Raw genomic sequence first — 17,939 nt, 5'->3', positions numbered from 1 at the left:
GTGAGATGAAGAATTTCATTTTTATTGAATCTGTGTCCAAAACAGCTGTAGGGATGATGATCCTACTTCCTTACCTGCAAGATGCTTTCAGTGAAGGAGGTCTCTTTGCACAAGCTTCTGTTGTTGGAAAGAGTAACTGTATGCAGCCGTGCAAGGTGCATCTGTCCAACTGTGTCCAGTCCAGCACTCATCCATGTCTCATCTTCAGATCTATGAGGATTCATGGATTGCTTGTAAGGATCGGAGATGAATAAGGAAGAAAAGCAAAGGTATTAGTATCAGGCTTAAACACTTTGGGGGTTTGGTGCATTTATTGGAAAAAGCCTGAGGGTTAATAGCTCAAAGATGATTGAAAATCACTGGTCTGGTTCAGTAGTTTGACATTATAGACTAATGTATGCGTTGTTAACTGTTGCCATTGAGGAGGCAGCAACAAAAACCCCATACCTGATCTGAAAATAAACAGGCCTGGGCTTTGTCTGTGTGTGGATGTGAGGCTTAGGTGGAAAGTCTGTGAAAAGCTTGGAACTAAACAGGGCAGGTATAAGGTTGCTTCTGGCAGAGAAAGCAGTTTCTCCTGCAGCTCAGGAGAGCTGTGCTTTGAGATGCACAGACTCCCGGTTCAGTTTTCCGTTGGAACAAATTCCTCCCGAGTAAGGACAATTGTTCGTTTGATGGCTACTTCAAGACTGGGCTGGATGCAGCGAGGTAATCACTCTGCTGTCCAGATTGTACGTATCCATGCCAGGATGTACTTGCCCACTAGCTGTTTTTTATTACATTTATGGTTGAAATAGGATTTTCATTCAAAGATCTTCTGTTCAGTCAGCTGTGACTTTACAAACTAATCACTGTGGGGCAGAAACTTGATGCTTGTTCAGTGATAGATGTTTGTTTAAAGTTGGAAGAAAACTTATTCAGCCACTATCATAAGGATCAGACATTCAAATAAGCAACTGACTTTCATAAAAATGCTTAGTAAAAGCTTTCTTTTTATTAAAAAGCGTATGAAAATAATATAATCATAAAGTTGACATTTGACTTCCCAGGTCAGGAAGTTAAGGTCCTTTAAGGGGCTTTACCCATGCATCCTGGGATGTTTGCATGGTAGTAGGGTCATGCATTTCATGCATATGCACCACGGGGTATCCCCTCCTTCTGGGTCCATGCAGAGTCAGCTGCATTGGCAAAGAACGATGCTCTACGTATGACTACGTGATAGGCTTAGCCAATTGTGTATTTGATTTATTCTGCATCTCTGATAAGTACCAATATGTTCTAACTGTACGTGTTATGTCATGTATGAGCTTCAATAGCATAATAAGAAATACGAGAGTGCAATATCATCAGTTTCTGGTTTCTGAGATGCTGCACGTAAGAAATGCTTATTCTGTCATGGTCAGATTTGCTGCTGCTCATATACAGAAGGATCCTGCTTTTTGGAATCTGTGTGATGAGCTCATGTTGGCCAGCAGCTCTGATCATCTTAAATGGAGTAATTGTATCCATTGAGCTCCCGATTTTGTAAAGTCTTATGCAGCTTTCCAGTCTTGTGATGTACAGCTTCCCTAAATTTTTGGTGTGATGTAAGAAATCTTGGGTGAAATTCCCTGCTCTGTTTCGTATGAGGTCAGCCTAAATGATCTGTCTTGGCCTTAAAAAGAAAACAAATCCTATGACCCATGCTTGCCAGCATCTGGACATTTTGCTGCTCTACACTGCGTGGAGGTCGTGATTTTGTGGACTCTGGAAAACTTTACTTAAAAATCCATTTGCAAATCCATAAGGAAATGTGTGACTGGGGGCTTAGGTAGTCACAGCTGGAGTATCATGCTAGCTAGTGACAGCAGTGTGTATCCTCTAGCTTGAGGGAAGCACAGTAATTTTAGCATATATCATTTAAAAAGAAATCCATATCTGCTGCCTTCTTTAATGCAACATAAACTCTTCAAGCACAGGCTTTTCAGTGCTGCATCTTTAGAGAAGCACTTCCTATCATTCGGATATATTTGATGTTGTTCGCTGCATTACATATAGAAAGCTTTGTAATTTAGCACCTGAAACACATCTCACACTCTCCAAAGAATGGCTTGGAGAGAAAGAAATTCAGGAAAAACCTGAAGGGGTTGAAGAAAATTAATTCCTGCTGCAGTTGCACACTTGCACACATCTGGTGCAATTGAAATTTAAGAGCTGAATACATCCACATCTGACCATGGTAGGGTCCAAACATTACTGTTGACACTGGTTTTCTTTTTGGATAGGCACACTGGCAGAGTCACTAGCGTGTGGAGCCTTGTCAGCTCTCTAATCTAATAGACTGTTCTTGCCCAGACCATTGTGTGTCAGTATTTTATGTACCAAATGTAGCCAGGTTTAATAATCGGCTATTTTCCCACCTTCTGCCAAACTTTTCCCTTTTTGTCACAACTTAATGTTTGAGTCAAAATCTGCTATGGTAACAAATTATATACATATTAAAAAATGAAAACAAAGATGGAAAGCAGAGTCACAAAAGGTAACAAGGGTTCAAAGTAATGTTGTCTGAGTTTTTTTTAAAGACTTGAATTCAACCCCATTTTAAAATTGATTTTATTTCTGTTATGTATTGTGAAAAGATTACAAAGAAATGGGTACTGCTTGAAAGCATGACAGTAGCTCTGTATATGTAAAATTGTGAAAGTCTTCCCTGTACAGGTCTGATTTGATCCATTTGCTTTCTAGTTACAAAACGATAATTTGTGGAGCTTTTAGGATTGTATTTTTCTTACTTGGAATGGTTGAGGCTATTTATGCTTGTTTCTAGTGACTATATCTATCATGTAAAGTATGTTACCAGAAAGTTGGGGGTTTTTTACTGCATTTTTTAAAGGGCCCTCACTTGCCTTGCTGGTGGCATGAGTTGCTGCCGTCATGTACTGTGTTAGTGATGCTGAGGACTGGAGACCTTGGAGGAGCATCTCCAGGGAGTTACCTGCCTGGTGAACACCAGCACCAGCTGGAGAGGAGCTCAGTTGCCAGGAGGGCATTTCTTTGTGATTTTAATGTTTAGTAGGTTATTTCTTATTCCAAGACGATTTGAATCTCCACTGAAATACCACAGCTTGAGTGAAACTTAAACACTTTTGACACTAAAACCTGGATCTAGGTTCCAGGGCCAGGTAGGTGCTTGCAACACACTGTTGGTTGCACGAAGGATGCTAGTAAAGGCATATGTACCCAAGGTATGAACCATTTTGATCATTATAACCTGAGATGGAGCAGTTTCTGCCTCTGTCACTTACAACGAGGGATGCCATCCAGGTCTGGTGTCTACTTTACTGGGACATGGATTCTTCATGATTTTGTTTGACGTGATTACATATATGGTTTCTCCTCCCCCTGTGCCATTCCGGCACTAAAGTGAGGATGAATCTGTAGCAATGGTCAGTTACTTACCTGATTTATCAGTTAGCTAATGGTTAAGTAATTTGCACTCTAATTGAGTTCATTCCTCTCGGTAATTTAATTAGGAGATTTGTATAAGTAACAGCAATAATTGAGTGCCTTTAACAAAAAGACCAGAGCTTAAAAGAAATGTAAAGCTCAGTGCCTTACCAAGCTGCCACAGTCCGGTTCCTCTGCAGGTCGCAGGGCACCGTGTTCTCTGGTCTGTACTTTTTCAGTCTGTTCCTAATTGTGTGTTGGGGACCTCTCCCGGAGATGTGCTGTGACATGATCCCGGCATTCACTGCAACTGCTTGGGTTTTGGGACTTCCCAGGATGATTAGTGTATCTTGGTGAACAATGGTCTAAGCAACTCATTAAATTGTAGCGTATCCTCCTCCCTCTCTGTGCTTACTCCCAACTTCTGGAGAGCCGATTAGAGGCTTGGCAGGAGCTGTATGGTTATGCTCTAGATACACTTTGGATACATTATTGTCACAGTTGAGGTATTGCAAAAGCCATGCTGTTCCTGTCTTTATCCTAGTGAGGTACCTCTTTTGATTGTGCAATATCTGTGGCTAATTACATGGCAATTGCAGTGTGCCACCAGCCACCCACAATTCATTGTCAGCTCCTTGGGGATGCTGATGAAAACGGGAAGATAATGTTTTTTTTCTTCAGTCCAGTGATTTAGCTTGCCTCTTTTTTTTTTTTTTTAAATCCCCTGCTCCTTCAGGTAATAAAGCCAGATGGTAGTGACAAAGAAACAGAAGCCACACATGAATCAGATGTCCCCGAGGATATGTTGGGGACTTGCATTCCTCAAGAGACAGCGAAAGGCGATGCTAAAAGTCCGGATGTTATTATAGAAGCTCAGTTTGATGATAATGATGCAGAGCATGGACAAGACCACTTCCAGGATATGTTGGCTGATGACATTACGAAACTTTCCCTGGATACTGATGAAAAGGGTGAGTAGATCAGATTGCCGATTTAAACCTTTATTTGAGCAAACTGTTGAAGTGTTACTTTGTTGCCTTGCTTTGCTGCAAGATATAAAATACAGGCATAAAAGCCTAATGCCTTACCACTTCTATCCCTTTCCACTAAACTGCCTTTATAGTTTTGATGGATATTAAGGACTGGGTTTTATGTAGTTTTGATTGATGCAAAATAAATCTGTGAAACAGAAGTCACACCTTTAGATTTGCAGTTCTCAGGGCTGTCTGGGGACTGCTGGTTGCTGTTTAATTCAAGATGCTGCTGTAGCAGTTTCCTTCATCACAGCTTGGCTGGCCAATCTATGTGTCTCAGTTTGGGGATAAGAATATATTTCCTTGGGGGCAGTTAGGTTTGCTGCTGTTTTCAAACAGTTGAGGTATGAGCAACTTAAAGATTTGGTCCATTTAAAAAGAAAATTGCACTAAAACCTAAAGCCAATTATGTGATCTGTTTTGAAGGCAAACCTATTTTATTCTGAATCTGAATTCCATCCAAACCATCAAGTGTTGCTTAGGGCAAAACAAAATAGGCTCCCCTGTCCCAGGCTATGCTAATGCTGCTCTCTGCATGTCCTTTCTAGTACTAAATCCCCTCCTGAAGAGCTGTGTGTTGAAAGGATTCTGACAATTAGCACATTTAACATGTGCCTTCAGCTGCTGGTGAAAAATTTGCCAGGACAGATATTCTGATGCGTTCCTGATGCATGTCCCAGTTGTCCAGAAAAGATGGCAGTAACTTAGGACATAAGTAGTTGTTGGTCTGTGACAAGTCTTAGTGGTGGTTTTAAAGCTCTTCTATTTAATACCTCGAGTTTTCCTGAGAGATTGCTTTTGAAGATGCACAGACCTCTGCCTATACTGTTGGTAGGCTTCCATTTTTCACACCCATCTGTTAATAAAATTGGAAATAACATTTGAGTGGAAGTGTTGTAGTTTTTATGACAAAACATTGGTTTCAGCTCATGAATGGAGCTGCCACCTCACCAGTTTGTGCTGCTGTTTCCTTCTGGGTACCTCTACTGTCTTTGAGTTACTGCCAAAGTATGTGAACCAACTTCGGTCTTGTTCCATTACTTTCCAGCATAGGACTTGAGTTGGGAGTTACTCGTCTTGTCTGCAGATGTTTCACGCAGCTAGCTATAAACCCCATCTTTTTTGCAGGCTTGGACACTGTGTTATAGCTGTACATCCTTGAGCTGCCACTTTGACTCTCACTCGACAATTCTAAATCCCCTAAAATGCTCCTGAGTCACATGTTGTGTCTGTTGCATCTCTGTTGCTTCTGACAGCAATACCAAATTAAAATTCAGATAAATACATTCTAATTTGACACCAGCATCTGAAATAAATACAGACTTGAGCCAATATTTTACTTTACCTGTATAACTGTCCTTCAGTGTAAAGGCTTGATGAGAGTTACTTTTCTTGATGCATCATAGTTCCTCGAGATGCTCTGGAGTGACCTGTGCTGGAGGTTATCAAGTCATCTCTTGAAATCTGTGCCATCTGAGCAGTTTTTGCCGTTTAATTCTATCTTTGGAGAATACTTGTAGGGCAGATGTTAGATCAGCTTATTGTCTACACAGTTGAAATCCAACCTACTTTTCCATTGCAGTTGCCTAAGCCAGCTGTTTTCTTTTGTTTTCAAGGCCTTTCCATGTTCATCGTTAACAAGCCTTGTGGCTGGTGTGGATGAGCCAGTTAGATTTCTGCTGAGTTTGTATTTTGCTATCACCTCTTTTAAGAGTTGCTTCAGCTTCTTTGGCCATATATCCCATATGGATTTCTCTCTAGTTTCTTCTTGCTCTGCTTTTTAATGCCCTCCTTTTTTCATACATATAAAGTTTATGATGCTGCTTTTTCTGAAGGTGTTTTTGAGCAGTTGATGATTGCTTTGGCTTGTTTCCTGTCTTTCATGCAATTTCTCATATCATCACTTATCCAGATTTTAAGTCTTGCCTGGAAAACAGCTATAGTTATTCTAGCATCAGTGATAACTGTCATGAAAAAAGAAAAGATCCTGCCAAATTCAGCCTTCACAGGTGTGGCTCAAAATGCTTTTTTAAGAGGACCAAACATACACTTTTTCAAGGCAGAACTTAGCTAAAGCCATCCACTGGAACATGGGGCCGGCACTGGGAGACAGAGTGCTTTGCAGGGTTGGACCATAGTGAGTGGAAGTGCCCTTTCCTGTGTAACATGGGTCTCTCCTGGGAGGGCTGCTGGGCTGATGCTGCCCATTGAACTTTTCCTTTCAAGCTAACTGCATACGAGTCTTTCCTTTTAAGTTACATCCGTTCTGCTGGAAACAACTACTGCAGCAAAACAGAGAGGTGGATGGGAGATGAGATCCCATGGAGTGATTTCTCGCTGACCCACTAAAACTGGTGCTTTATTTACTTTCCCTGAGAGCATTGCTTTGTAGGGTTTGTTACACAGACTCATTGCATGGCCTTATGCACAGGAGGGACCAGGAGAAATAATTTGTGGCCAGTGCAACTCTTAAATGAACACTTGCAGTGGACTTTCTTCTTTTTTTCCCTAGCATAGGGCAGTCTGAAGGTTTCAAGTTGGATAAAGATGGCATCAAGGGTATCATGTTTAATGAAATAAAATAAAATAAAAAACCAGTCTGTCCTGTTCTTGTGTGTACTTTATGTATGTATATGCACACGTATATGTGTGTGTGTATATGTATGTATATATATAAAAAGATCCATATATATATGACCTAAACGAAATCCAAACTAAACACCCCCACCCCACCCCCCCCGCCCCCTGATTTCTGGGACTGAAAAATATCCATAGCTACCCTAATAGAATCAAAAGTAGATTTAACTCATTCTGGGGTGAAAAAACAGAGCCATGTTGCTCTAGACATTACCAGATGGTGCTCAAATCTTTGTGCAGGTACACAAGCTCTGCAGATTGGTGCCTCTCAGTTGCAAGATGGCCTTTGTCCATTCTGACGGAGGTGTAGAATTACGCAATATCTTTGCTGCTGGCTCATTTGTTCTGCTGCTGATGGTCAGAATGTACCATGAAGAATAAAAGTAGATGTGTTGCTTGAGTAAGAGCACTCTGGGTCACGCTGGGAGTGCAGGGTGTTTTGATATCTTTTCTACCCTGGCCTCTGTCCCATCCCTCGTTGTGGCTCTGTTCCTCTTCAGAGCACCAGTCATCCCCTCCATCTCTAGTTACGCACTGGGGCAAAGAATTTCAGGTTGGCCCTTGCTGTCAGAAGCTCTGAAGCATGAAACATTGTGTATGCTGATTATGGCCCAGATTTGAGTGGACTGAATTTCCCTGAAGTCACTATATGTTGGGCTTCCTATACCTCTGTGGGGCTTAAAGCAAACTGGTAGAAATTGTTATGCATGGGGCTGCAGGCTGAGACTCAGACATTGGATCTGTCTTCACTAAGTGCTGCAGTTATGAGAGCTGTACTTCCTGTCCTTCTCTTCCTGAGACCCCAGAAGGGATGGGATAAGCAAGAGGGAAGTCTACAGAAGTGAAGAGGCATTCACATTCAGCCTAATTGTCAGCCCGTGTACTTTCTGAAAGTTCTTGTGCTCATAAAAGTGCATCAGTCTTGCTTTGCTCAAGGATATTTAAATAAAAGTTCATAACTGGTGTCACTATGCCAGAAGCTGTCCTGGTCAAATGAGTTTGCTCTGCTTTTCTGAACTCTTCTTGCAAAGAAGTTGGGTTAAAAATTATCTTCAGAAAAGTCTCTGATCTACGAAGTGGTGAGCCATTTTCCTCTCCAGCACACTGTTCTACACAAAGAACAGTATTATCCTGTCCCAAAGTTAGATTTTCTTAATGTTAAGTTTTGGTCATTGGAGGTAGGTCTTTTTTAGGAAAGTTGGGGGTCTCTTTCCTCTTGCATTTTCAGCTGTAATTCCACAGTGTAAATATCTCTACAAACTGAACAAACTTTCTCTCTTTTTTTCTTTACAAAGACAGTAAGAATGAGCACCCTGAAGAAAGTTTCTCAGCTCTCTTACTAGTGTCCTTCAAAGCCTCTCTGGGATTTCTGTGCCCTGTTGAAATGCAGGCAAAGAACAAGGCAATAGCATCCAGGCACTAGTCTGAACAATATTGCGTACACAGAAAAGATTAATTCTCTATAGTGCTTCATATAGACATGCAAGTCCTCTGTGTTTCACCCTGAGACCTCAACTTAGTCTGTGTCACTGCTATCCAGAGAAGTCACCCACCAGTCAACACGACCTTTGCCAGGTCTGTAATTCTTTTCCTTAATCCTCATTCACATTGACTACTGCAACAGAGGCAATGTAACTTTTATCACTTAGTCCTGAACTGGATTACATTATTTCTGTGACTTGTCACTGCAGTAGAAGGATTTTCCTTATACTGCATTTCAATATGTAATAAAAATTAGAAACTTCTCTGTATCCTCCCAACCCAGGAAAAATGCAAAATGTTCTGTACAGAACACTTTACGATGCTGTATCCCTACACAGACTTGCATCTCATGAGTTTCATACAAATGTGAGCTGTCTCTTGTTAAATATTGGAATCAGCTTACTCTGATAAAGAAACATCAGCAATTGAACAGTAGCAGCTATTTGTACTCTTGAGAATGGCAGCTGTGCTCATAGAAGTGCCTCAGCCTTTCTTACTGAAAGTATATTCAAAGAAAAGTTTGTAAAACTGTGTCACTATGCCAAAAGCTGTCCTTGTCAAACTAGTTTGCTCAGTTTTTTTCAACTCTTCTCACGAGAGATCTTACTTTACCAGATATGCAGAATATCCTGCTTCCCACGGGGTGGCTCACAGAAGTCATGAAGTTGGTGGACTGGCTGACCTGGCAGCAATCAGATAGTTTTGTTTGTTCAGGATTTCCACTTACAGCTACACTTCTGCAAATCAGAATTTGAATATGTGAATGTCCAAGGCTTGCTCACTGCCTTGACGTAATGAAGTTTGAACAGAAATAGCTCATTTACAGGCAGAGAAAACTGACAGCTAACTCAGCCAATTGTGTGATGGAAAATTGAATTGAATAGCTGATGGTTAATAGGTAGAGTCAATAGAATTTGGGTTGGAGCTGCTGCAGAACTTGCTCCTGTCTGTTCAGCATTGGCCAGGTGGACGTTGGTTAGTCTCGTTTTGAGTCAAATGTGACTGTCAGTCTCTAATAGCCCTGGTAAGGTCAGAAATTATAATCTAAAATTGCTTGGTATCCACACTACAACTGACTGGAGGCTGTTATTGAGTATTTCAGGATTACTTGGCTCAACAGAAGTGGTGACATTTGGTACCTTCACAGTATGGTTGTGTGATAGTGTATTAAGCCATTCTTTTCTCAAGATGATGCTCTGGGGTCAGTGCTTAGAAAGGTTTTTGGATCCTTCTAGCAAAGGAGAAAAATGTATTTATAATCTAGAGTTTAATCTCTGTTTTGCACTTCTGCACCTTCTCATGCGCTTCCATGCCCTCTCTTGTGCTTTTCTGTGCTCTCTCTTCTTTTAAGCTTGACTAGGTGCCTACCTGCCTTTTGTGTCTTCCTTTGGCACCTGGAGGCCTTCTGCAGTTAGCAGCATCTCATGTTGGCGTAAACCAATTGGCCTTTTCTTGGCCAAGGTTGGTAGGGAAAGGATGATGGTGATGAGAATCTGGACCATATGCTGGCCCTCTGCTCTGCTCAGGTCCCCCATTCTTTCAGTTTAGCTGTCATGAAATCTCTGACAAATTTGGAGCCCACCAACATCACTGGCTGCTGGAAGGAATAAATGTTCTTCTCCCTCCTCTTCAGAGGCTCCCATGAGTGCTTTTGAGGAGTCTTCACGCTACTTTCCTAGCCTGCAGCTTTCTGGAGATGGATTGTCTCCACTGCATAGCTCTTAACATTTCTAGGCCACAGCAGAGCGAAAGCTCACCAAGAAATCTTCTCACTTACATGGCTTTTAATAGAAATCCTTGAGGTGGAACTGTCAAAAATCAGATCGGTTTCACTCTGCTGAAGCCTGGAAAACCAGCAGAGAAGCTGGAACTGTTTCAGCTGCTCAAGACGGCTCTGTATTAGTTTATCCTAAGTTCATGTTTGCGGGTCTCTGGATCTAGCTCTTTTGGTTGTTGCTATAACTTTTCTTGAACAAGAGCATAGATTTCTTAAAGAATAAACAGTATAGCAACTTAAGAAAAGTGTTCTACTGGTATTGAGCAAATTGGGCTTTACGGTTGCATTGATTAAATGCTACGGGCTGAATAAGCTCCAGTTATTCTTTTGTTGCACAGTTGAAGCCTGCAATGGAAGTTAATGTTGGGAAAGCTTCTTACACTGTTATCTTGACCCCCAAATGACTTCTTAAGTAAGAAAAAAAAAAAATTACTCATGCAATTAGGCAACAGGAATTAGATTAAGTTTGGCCTATTACTATACGTTACTGAATTCACCCATGTTTCTCCTTTGAGTTACAAGTTTAGGTCAAGTAGGTGAGAGGGCATGATACTGAGGATGAATGGTGGGTGTGAAGATAAACATATTAGAGTATGGTCATTGTTAGCAGCAAGGTTTCCAGGATGAATCAGATTAGGATTCATTCAGCTAACATATTTTCCATGCAATAGTAAAATTGGACACACACACTTTAGGAACAAATGCACATGCAGGAAGGAAGAACATTAAGTAGATAGGCAAAATACTCAATGGAAACGTTTTTGTAACATTTTAATTTTACTTGCCATTAATGTAATAAAACTGTATTTATGTAGACTGCAACACTATGATTTTTTTGAGTTTTAATTCTGTTGCAATAAAGCTTCCAACCCCCCTGTTGACTGGCAGCTTCTCAAGGACACAAGAGGGCCAGGAGGCCTGAGTGCCCGTGCTGTGGTTGTAGGAATGTTATGTGGCTACTGGGACAGCTACAATTTGATCTGTTGGGCTAGATGGTGGCTTCCCAAAATGATGTTGAATCTTTGTTGTGGATCAGGCTTGGAAGGTTCTAAGGAAAACAACATTCCTGTCTCATCGTTCTGCCACCTCCTCCATCCTTCCTCGTCGAGGTGACTAAATACAAGTAAATAATTATATGCTTGGCTGCGTTGCATATGTGTAAGAAAGCTAGCTATACTCACCTCTCTGTGTTATTGCAGATGCTTGTCTCTCTGCAGTATGCATCCATTATTATGCCTTTCCTCTCCCTCTCTGAGGGTCTCCTCCCACCTGTGCATCTTCAAAAATCTTCTTGCTAATCATCTGAGTCTCCTGGTCCTAGTCTTCAGTGTGCTGTTGGGCACGCAGGTGTGTGAGTTCAGGTGTTTAGACATGAACAGCTGTGGCAGGGTGAGTCTGCTTAAATGAGTACTCAAAATAAACATCTCGAAGGAAGTTAGTCCTTTTCATTTGACACAGAGCTCTGTGATGAGACAAATTGGGAGTGCTGCATGGTTTGGAGCGGCTTTGCTTCTTACCTGCAGAGCCCTCTTGCATTGCACATGGGAACTGTGAGGCTGATTTTGGACAGGCTGCATGTGTTAAATTCCAAAGCTGTTGCCTTACCAGTCTCATCACAGTGAACTATCTGTCTTCCCTCCATCACAGTAGGAAGGCTCTATGTGTGGAGATATAAATACTCGCAAAATACTGCTGCTTGCACGACATTTTCCCAAGCAAGCCTTCTTATAGCCTGTTTAAAATAAATTCCAGTTTTGGGTAGTACCTGGTACCAAGTGAAACAGCACTTTCCTTCCTCCGTACCTTTTGGGTAGGGAGGAGAGGCTCTTCAGCCTGCTGGGTGAGATGTCAGAGAGAGCTCACTTGGACCTCTGTATTGCAGACTCCATGGGGGAGAAATCTGCCAAGATCAGGAGAAGCTCACAGCTCCTACCTCTACAGGTGTCGAAATAACTTTGTAGGAACTGAAATAAATCTGGCTAGGGACAGGTGTTTCTAAGAAACCAGACCCTTTTGCTTTGATCCTCAAAAATTACATTTTTGTTTACTTGGTGAAGGGAGGACCAAGTATGATGTGAACCACTGGTTCCTACCATCAGTTTGTGTTCTGGAGGAAAAACCTGTTCTGTGCCAATAAACATTGGTGACATAATGTGAAGAGCCCTCATACTGTCTTCTAAACAGCAACATGTTTCCTTCTTGTTGTCCCTAAAAATGAAGGTTGTAGCAGAATAGTGTAATCCAGGGCAAATCTGTCTGTGCCTTTGAATGTGTTGCTTTTTGGTTGAAGGGAGTTTTCATTTCCATATGTCTCTCTATAGACACAACTTCCAAAAACACATCCTTTTTGAGTGTGCCACACAATCCTTGAGATAGTTATAATAAATTGGTTTGTTTTACACCACTTTCCATATGTATTTGGTATTAAAACATAATATGCTGGAACCTGCTTATTGAAGCAGGCATCAGAGAACCTAAGTGTTGTTACTTCATTAGTAAGTGGTAGACTTTGCTATTGAAAGGTTTAGAAATGTGCTGGTATCTGAGCACTAAGCTGAAGAGCAGTATCTTCTTTTTTAAAAGCTTCTTATCAATAATGCCTTCTGATGGGATTCTTAGATATGACCACATAGAGTAAGCCAGCTAACTGCTCAAGCAGATTTTTTTTCCTAGCTGAAGTAGCAAACATTGAACTATTTTTTTTAAAAACTTGTTTCTTTCCATCCAGGGAGGGAGATTTTTTTTTTTTTCAGTGAGTTGTTTTTGAGATCTGAAACTGTGATATATTTTCATTTGCAAGTGGATATTGCATCTTTAATTGTATTCTTTTTGGACAGAATTGCAAATTTCCACAGTGACCAATACAAACCTAGTGAAAATAGTTTTGGATCTGTCACAAGTAATCAGAATTCTAGTCTGATGACTTTTAGTCCACTTTGGCCACCTTTTAATATCATGGTAATTTAATTGTAAAAGGAAATGTGGGGGGGCTTTAGAAAAAAATAATGTTTGACCTAGGAATGCCTGTCAGGCAAATCTAAATGTGTATTGAAGCTGCCTAAACTGATCTCGTACAGAGGGAGGCAAATTCCAAGTGTCCTGGATCTACTTTGTTGGTAATAACATAACTAATTTGAGTTGCTTTTTGTATCTAGTGCCTAATTTTTTTTTAAAGTAAGACTATTACAGTTTTGGTTTGTCAGATAATCGCTGAAAGGAAAACGCTGAGATTATAATGCAGTTTCACTGGATCCTAGTTGCTGAAGTGTGTTTTCACTGTAAGATAAGCTTATGAAGTATTGCCCAAGCTAACATAGTAAATCTTTCTCAGAAAACATGTCTTTGCCGAGGGTGGAAATATTGAATGGTCATTGGATAACCACTGCAGTAAAGGGGTCAGAATAATTCATTTTTAGTTTGGCATAATGCAAGGAGTTTCTTCCCACCTCCACTGCTCAAAATCCTGCTCCTCTCACAAGCTAACTCTCCTTTAAGATTGCCTCCGTGGCTCTGCCCTGTTGTGGGAGATGCTTATGTCTCCCAGCTCAGACCTTCTAGACCACCAGTCTCCGGTGGGGTCTGGAGACCTCCCCTCTGTGCCCACCCACCAAGTTCCAGTTTCATTGGAGGGAAGGGGGATGTGCAACGAAAGGCAGGGATGGTCAGAAGTGTATTTAGGGAACTCAAGTACAAGACTCTTGTGGCAGATTATCACTGTTGAGACTGAGGTCTCTGTGCAGTAATTTCACAACTGAGCCAGGTGGACATTGGATCTAGGTTAGTTGTCCTTTCTGAGCAGAGGTGTTTGTCACAGGGAGTCCTCATTGCTGGTGCTCCGCTAATGTAGATCTCCAAGCGCTAGATGCAGCCCTGGTACTGACAGAATTTTGACTTCAAAAGGAGCAGCTATAAGCTGTAAAGAAGTCCACATCTCTTGGCCCCAAGAGTACAGAGTTCCTCATGTTGTCTTCTTCCCCGTCCCTTGTTTCAGGAGTGTTGCCCATCAGTAAATGTACATGATGACCTTTTAGACGCTGAAGTTAGTTAAGAAATATAGGTAGGAATAAGTAGATAGCTGGGATTTACTTCCTCTTTTCTTTCTGTTGATGGAATAGTTGTAGATCCCAGCCTCTGTCTGCTGGAGTCTCTAATAATCCCAGGATTTTTTGGGAGGGATACTGAAATTGGAGAGACCCCTGAGGAAGAAGGTACTCTCCAGCCAGCCAAAGGCCCCTGGTTGATTTTGGCTGTGAAAAAAAAGGGCAGGTTCTACTATGTGCTACAATGAGAATCTAGATGCTTTCTGGTACCTGTACTGCGTTCACATGGGGCTCAGCTTTGGCAGGATGGGGTGCAATGCCTCAGTCCTGCATGTTCTTCATCCCAGGCAAAGGAAGCTGTGGTGACCCATTTGCTGTGCTCCCCGTGATAGCTCTCTCCTGGTGCTTCTGTGCTTTTGCATGCGTGTATGTGATACGTCCCAAGGACACCACTGCTGGCTCATTTTTTGACGGGGAAAGCTGCTTCTGTGAAAAAATGCGAGCAACTTTTTGGAGAAATGGGAGTTGGAAGGAGAAGTAGAAAGCAGGCAGTGCTATCAAGTTCCTCATGTGGCTCCTGGTGCGTTTCTCATTCTTGCCTGTTGTGCCTTGAGTCGGTGCTGCTGTTCTGTTGCACTGGGAAAGCAGTGAGTGCAGCTCTTGCTTTTTTCCAAACACATTTAGATCTGGTTTCTCTTCCAACCAGTATGTGCTGTTCAGTGGGGGAGAGTCCACTCCAGTAAAGCCCCGGGCTTGTGGCAGATGTGCCTGAAGGCATGGCCTTTGGAAGGCTACCAACCACCCCTTGCCTTCTGCACTTGCCAATGCTTCTTTGTCCTGTTCTTTGTCCTAGCTGTCTTTATGGTTGGCACACCATAAACCCGTGACTATTAACCGATGGCTTGAAAATTTTTAAGAAAGCAAAATGTCTCCTTGCTTTTATTCTTTACTAACTGATTGCTTGGTATGACCTTTAGCTGGCAGAGATCTTAGAGGAGGCAAGCAAATGAGGTGTGTAACTTGGGTATCTCCACTTTTTAAACTGTTTATAATTATCCAAGCAATTTCTTTCCACAGCTTGTTTGTCACCATGAAACTCTGGGTGGTTTTATCCCTTAGTAACCCTGGTTGTGGCACATCTGAGTTCATTTCGGTAGGAGAAGTAAAAAAGAAAGGGGTTTGCTGTTGCTACTACTGCTGCTTTTTTAAGGAAGGTAGATTTTTATTTAAACCCCTGAATATCTGTCTGCTCTCCTCTTTGCCTTGCTAGCAAGTCAGTAAAGATAAAATAAAATTAAAGTCACTTAGATTCTTCTGAAAAAGATGCTCTCTGGGGAGAGGCAAAGTCTGGAGAGCTTTGTATCAGAAGGCAAAGCTGGGCATAATTAGTGGCATATGAGAATCAGAGTTTGTCATTAGAGTGATAGCCGTCATTGTCAAACGACTGCTGGGGTGACGTTGCCTGAAGGCAACCCAGGCCATCCATGGTGGCAGGACCATCTGTGAATGTGCCCTCGTGACAGTGGTGCACAGCCGTTCCCCTCGGGGCAAACTGCTGGCCCCCACTGCCACCCCATCTCCCCCTGAGCACCAGCCCCCGGCGCTCCAGCACTGCTCGGCGCTGCCAGCAGCTGCAGCCTCCCCTCCCACAGCCTGGCCCTCTTCATCCGTCATGTCACCAGCAGCCTCCGTCGAGGGTCCCTGTGGGACAGATGGGTGTCATCTGGGGGCCAGGGTCTGCGTGTCACCACTGTTCTCCTTGAGGCTTTCTGGCGTGCATGAGTGCCGTTGGCCTGCTGGAGCACAGTCTTCAGCAAAACATTGCTTTATCTCATGTTTTCTAAGGGAAACAGTGACAGCTATGTCCCTTGAAACTTGCAGTTGGTGCCACACTCTCTCTGTAAGAAAGCAAAATTTCTTTGGAACACTCAGAGTTTGATTTTAGCACATGTGCTTGAGATGGATGCGATTGCCATACAAGTGGAAAAAGGCATCTGTCCTCCACAAGCCCTCCAGAGAAGAGCACATGGATGTTTCTATCCAAAAAACGCTGTCAGAGCAGTAACCGTGGGCTCTCAGCAGGGATGCAACTCAAGAAGGGACCGGTCCCAGCCTTCTCCATGGCAAAGATCACTTTGGATGTTTGTAAACACTAAATGCATTTGGTGTGCCACTTATAGCAGATACTTTCAAACTCAGATACCTGAATATTTGAAAATTGCAAACTAGAAATTAGTTGACAGTTGATTTAAATATTCTCAGTATCTGGTGAAGAAATTTAATGGGGAGGGAGCTGTTTGTCATATGTAGTGATTACTTTCATAAGACTTTTTCATAATCCTCGTCCATAGCCGAAGAGGGTCAGCTTAGTAGAAATGGTTTCAGTTTCAAAGATAAGCATGCATTTTATAACCTTGCATAACATTTTTTGAAGGAAATTAAATATTAAATTAATGTATGTACTTAATGGACTATTTATATAATGTTCAGGACTCCAACTAAGAAATGCCGGGAAATTCATGTAGTTCTTAGTATTTAATAAACAGAATGAGTTTTCCACCATTTTGTTTATTATGGCTGGTATAGTTGTACTTGCAAAGTTTGGATTTATTTTGATTTTTATTGGTTTTCAGCAGATATGCATGTTAAGTGAACATATATCTGCTCTCTGTGGTAGTCTGGAGAGATAGTAATTGTTTCATGCTTGGCTATTCTAACATTTAAGAGGTCTTTTTCCTTTCAAGTCTACTACATGCACTTTGTATTGTAGTTTACAGTAAAGGCCCAACATGACTTCATGATAGAAATGTGCTACAGTAACTGTTGTGTTTGTCCTGTTTGATGCAGTGAAGGCTGTTGGGATCTGCGGTGTGCACAGAACAAAGCAAGATGATGGACCCAAGGTGAATGATCCCAGGCTCCTCCCAGATAAGTTTCTTCAAAGGACAGCCAAGGTAACTTCATGGAGAGTGACAAGCAAGCAGTGTGCACTCCCAAAGGCTGAAGGAGACCAGCCCTGGCCTCCTTGTAGTCTCCATCTGTTGATCTTTGAATCTCATTCCCCATTTCGAAGAGAGTAGTTGTCTGATCTGATAAAAGTCAAGTATCTTGTTATTTTTACCAGTTATCCTAGGTTAAATTCCCTTTGTTTGTTACACAGAATTACTTCGCAAGATTCAGGAAAAAGATTGGATGAGTGTCAGGATATCCAAAGTTGTCAGAATTAATTCTTACAGACTTTGGAGAGGCTGTTGATACCATTGGTTCAAGATTTGAGTCAACCTCTGAACGTTAAGAGACCAGAAAAGGACTACTGGGTCAGGCTGGGTCAAGTCTCTTCCACTTCTTGTGCTTTCCCTTGCAGCCTCTGATTCTGGTCCCTCTTCTGGGCTGGGCTGTCCTCTGGTCTCATCCAGCGTGGCAATTCCAGCACTCAGAATCGCACAGAGGTGCAGCTCCTGAAACCTTCTGGAAGGACTCTTCTGTATAAGCTTAGGAAATCAGCTATAATATTTCTGTTATCCAGTGATTTATTATGGTCTA

At 42.0% G+C, this 17,939-nt stretch overlaps 1 protein-coding gene across 1 annotated transcript in view; it reads left to right on the top strand.

Moving 5' to 3' along the window:
- DIS3L2 (DIS3 like 3'-5' exoribonuclease 2) overlaps positions 1-17,939 on the top strand; it is a 196,722-nt gene that overhangs the window by 56,790 nt on the left and 121,993 nt on the right. The window contains 2 exon segments of the mRNA XM_075716108.1: positions 4,163-4,397; positions 17,244-17,350. Of these exon segments, the coding sequence (XP_075572223.1) occupies positions 4,163-4,397; positions 17,244-17,350 (342 nt within the window).

Source organism: Pelecanus crispus, chromosome 9, assembly GCF_030463565.1.
Source record: "Pelecanus crispus isolate bPelCri1 chromosome 9, bPelCri1.pri, whole genome shotgun sequence".
Lineage (NCBI taxonomy): Eukaryota > Metazoa > Chordata > Aves > Pelecaniformes > Pelecanidae > Pelecanus > Pelecanus crispus.
This window is presented reverse-complemented; position numbering and strand designations above follow the sequence as displayed.